General features: G+C 33.6%; 1 protein-coding gene across 1 annotated transcript; it reads left to right on the plus strand.

Annotated features, from left to right (window-relative positions):
* Positions 1-1,123: 1,123 nt before the first annotated feature.
* LOC131803680 (prohibitin-2-like) lies at positions 1,124-4,039 on the plus strand (the record flags this gene model as incomplete). Its single annotated transcript, XM_059125170.1, has 5 exons — positions 1,124-1,273; positions 1,336-1,569; positions 2,546-2,623; positions 2,692-2,791; positions 3,754-4,039. Coding segments are annotated over 5 exons (672 nt in total), but the record flags the coding sequence as incomplete, so codon positions are not given.
* Between the last annotated feature and the right edge of the window lie 340 nt (positions 4,040-4,379).

The raw sequence follows: 4,379 nt of genomic DNA on the forward strand, positions 1-4,379 counted from the left end.
AAAAATTCAAAAATTTTCATTAAACCGCGAATATTTTAAATCCTTACATTGATGTTAACATCCAACAAAACGGATATATGTGCGATATATACGTTTATCAAAGAAGATATGCTTGAAAAATCTCTTATATGTCGAGAACGGCTGAACTGATTTTGACAGTTCTCATTAATTTAGAATGGCCTCTTGGCAGGAAAGAAAAAACTTCTAAAAAATCGCATAAAAATATCTCTCTAAAGATGAAAATATTGATTTGTAAAATTTTCTCATATTTTTTCCATTTTGTCATATTTTTGGCATATTTTCATTTTGAATTAAACATTTGGTAATATTTCTACAGCTAACAAAACTAAGTAGTTAGGATATCAGGATATCATATACAGATCGCATTTATGGCCCGATCCTTACGAAATTTTGCATGGAGATAAGATGAGGGTCAGAATAGAAGCCTACTCTTTTTGGAGATGATTGCCATATATTTAGGGGTTGAAATGGATCAAAAAACTGCAAAATTGTCTGCAGGTCGTAATTATCGCCCGATCCTCACGCACATTTGAATGGGGGTTACCGGACATTACAAAAACCAAGCAGTTTTGTATGACCATCCAGAAATATTCAATGTGTGAAATAGTTTGCCAACTTTTGTAGACAAAATACGAAAATGTCCATTCCAGTGACTTTTTGGAGAATTCATAAATACAGGAAAGACGCACTTCTGACTATTTCGTTAACGCTGATTTCGTTGAAGAATATAGTCAAATGTCTGTATCTCATATAGATGCGTTTCAGTCAAAAACCAATAATAAATGTTAATCTTTTGCCACTTCTGAGAGATTATAGGTCTTTGGGAAATATTGGTTCCAGATCTAGGAAGACCATTTATGTGCAACATCTACCAATAAATTGGAAATGAGCATATTAGTTTAAGTTGCTATTATTCGAAAATTAGAGAACGGAACCTGATGGTTTTCTTTTATTATTTGTCACAATATCTTGTGGAATTCTTTCGAGTATCTCGCCTATATAAACTGTATGGTTTATTATAGTGTTGTAGGGTATTCAACGGTCGGCCCCGCTCGGCTGTAGCCTTTGCTTACTTGTTTTTAAATATCGATACATCGTCCTTTCACGTCCCGATTCGACTCGTCTTCCCACAGTTCATCGTCAATTGGGTTTGGATTATGATGAGAAGGTTTTGCCCTCCATCTGTAATGAAGTTTTGAAGGGTGTCGTAGCCAAATTCAATGCATCCCAATTGATTACACAGCGTGCTCAAGTAAGTTGTAAATGTTGGATGTCCATACAGAGAATAATCTTCATTTTTAAATTTACGTTTAGGTTTCCCTTTTAATTCGCAAAGAATTGGTGGAACGTGCCCGCGATTTCAACATCATTTTGGATGATGTTTCCTTAACAGAATTGAGTTTTGGAAAGGAATATACCGCCGCTGTTGAAGCCAAACAGGTTGCCCAACAAGAAGCCCAACGTGCTGTGTTCTTTGTTGAACGCGCTAAACAAGAGAAACAACAAAAGATTGTTCAAGCTGCGGGTGAAGCTGAAGCCGCCAAAATGATATCCTTTTCAAAACACTTATATATTTATTAAACTTGGTGGGTATGGTAAATTTAGATTCAATATTTTCCCAAGAATTTAGGATTTGTAGGACAGTTGGCGATATCAAATGTAGAGATACTTGCTACAAATCTCCACATATCTTTAAAAATTTAAATAATTGTATTATATTTCTTTAACTGTAAAAATTCTTCACAATTTACTACCCTAGGACTTTAGCGTTCCTCACGACGAAGGACAGACACACTTGAAGGTCCAAAAAATTATTATTTTATTTCAAGTGTCGTAAGGTGGGGATATTCATAGCCTGCTTGTTTAGAAATTTTGCACAAATTGATGTATCGATTGCCGTCAGGAATAGTAAAAAAATCAAATATTTCGGTACAGCAACGGCTTCCGACAGCACGTCATTTTGGGTCTAAAGTGGAGACGCAACGCCCTTACTAAAATACAGCATTTCTGTGGATTTCTTATAACGATACAGCCAATTTCAGAAGTTTGGAATGTTGGAAATATTTTCCAATTGGTATTTTTATTTCTCCCGAATAGATCTTTACCTTACGGTCTCTCCCGATTTTCCTCTAAATGTGTGAAAATTTGAAAACTCGGACCCTCCCACAGAAACCTTCCATACATAATTTTTTAATGCAGGTCAACGTTTGGGCAAGCCAAAGCAACAATTTTGTCAAAATTTTGAACCAATCTCACTCTATTTCCCAACGTTTAGATTATCAGTACATATCTATGTTGTGGTTTAGCTGTAGTTTTTCATTCCCATCGTTTACTTAGGATTTACCGACATATATTTGTATTTTAAATTCTGCTAACCAAAAAACGCATTATTTTTTAAATCTGATATTATATAGTTCAAATTCTTGAATCTAAATTTACCATAATCCGATTTACATATTATCCCAAATATTCCCCCAAATATCTGCCAAAAACAAAACATGGTTTTCTTAACTGCAAAGTTTACTTAGGTCTGGCTGTTAAACAGAATCCCGCCTACTTGAAATTGCGTAAAATCCGTGCTGCTCAAAGCATAGCTAGAACCGTAAGCAAACTAACGTTTACTATTATTTTCTTCTCTCTCATTAACAAATATTCTTCATCTTCCTTCAGATTGCCAGCTCACAGAATAAGGTCTACCTCTCGGCTGACAGCTTGATGTTGAACATCCAAGACTCCGGCTTTGATGACATGACTGAAAAAGTTTACAAAAGTAAATAAACGTTTCTATATCAAGTGAACATCAAAACTCCCCCATCAACTAAAAATAAACAAAATATCTTAACCAACACCATGTGTTAAAAAAAATTAACAAAAAAGTGTTAATGAAAGAAAATGCTGTTTAAAATAATATTTGGCTGACCATGTCATATTGCATTTGTGTAAATAGGTACCATTATTGTTGGTACCTGTTCAACTATCCTTATGAATTTACAAAACTTATTGTTCACAGAGATGTAAATGAAAAATTTACTTGTATTTTCTCTATCTCTCTTTTTGTATTTCTTTCTGCTTTTTGATATGAATTTATTGCTATCTATTTTGAACTTCAATAATATATAGCATTGCCGGAGGATTTATTTGATCATCCACGACATCAGCAACAGCAGCAGCTACACTAACATGAACTTTATTCTAGAAATGCATTTGATGAGCCATTCAGTTTTATTCATTTGGAATCACTTTTTTGTTAATTTCATTTATAATAACTTTTACATTTATTTTATATTTTTTATTGTTTTAAAAATGCTGTATCCATATGGGAAACACAAAATTTCTCTGCAATTTAGTAGCAGCTCCTCCCTCTTCTAATCTATGGATATAAAAAATGTATAATTTCGTCATGTAGTTTTTAAGTTAAGTGAAACACACACAAAAATTGTTAAACAATAATTGAGTTGCTTTTGTAAAAAGCTTCACAGCGAACTCTGAATAATTTTTATTACCATATTCGCATTTCGCCAATGTGTCAAGTGCACATACAAAAGCATACTTAAACAAGAAACAAATAAAAAAGTTATTGTTAAAAAAAAAACAAGCAATTTCCTTAAATGCTGTCTACGATTTGTTTAATAACTATATAAACTAATAAAAGAAGCGATATAATTTCTGTTTAAAAGAACAAGTCAATTTCGTTGTTTGTTAATTCTTATTATTTCTCCCAACATTTTGCAGTTGGCGTTGATTATTGGCTTGATGGATCCACAAAGACTTTAGGCAAACATTCCTTGGGGACAAAAAGTGTGGGAGCATTAGCTCACCACACGGCAGATCGTTTGGTCTAGCAAAATATGCAACACAATGAATAATTATGTGCCTTACGTTTTTTGTTTGTTAACAAATTTATCTTCCGAATTGTTTTCAAAATGTATTTTTATACTGCTGCTGAAAATCTAAATTTTTGAAAAATGTTTTTTGTTTTTCAAATTGCAATAAATTGTCGTACCTTTTTAGTACAAAATACTGTTTTTTTTTGCTCAAAAGTAGCTTGAAAACCAAATTAATCTCACGTCAACTGCGCCTGTTAGGAATGAGGGAAACACTCATCGTCCAGTATTAAACATTTTTTAACTCAAGCCCAAACGTGTATAGGGTCCTTTTGGACCCTATATTTCTTTAGAAGAAATTCGCTTCGGTACATTTGGGATCGACCTAACCATGTTCGATCATCCATCGGTCTGGTGGGTTCGCGCGGAGTAGAGTATATACTTCGTCTCGTATAAAGCGTGGTAAGTACACAATATGATGGTCCAAACTCTATAGTACCACCCTATACAATAGTATGGAGGGTATATTAAGTT

The sequence above is a fragment of the Musca domestica genome, unplaced genomic scaffold, assembly GCF_030504385.1.
Source record: "Musca domestica strain aabys unplaced genomic scaffold, Musca_domestica.polishedcontigs.V.1.1 10, whole genome shotgun sequence".
Lineage (NCBI taxonomy): Eukaryota > Metazoa > Arthropoda > Insecta > Diptera > Muscidae > Musca > Musca domestica.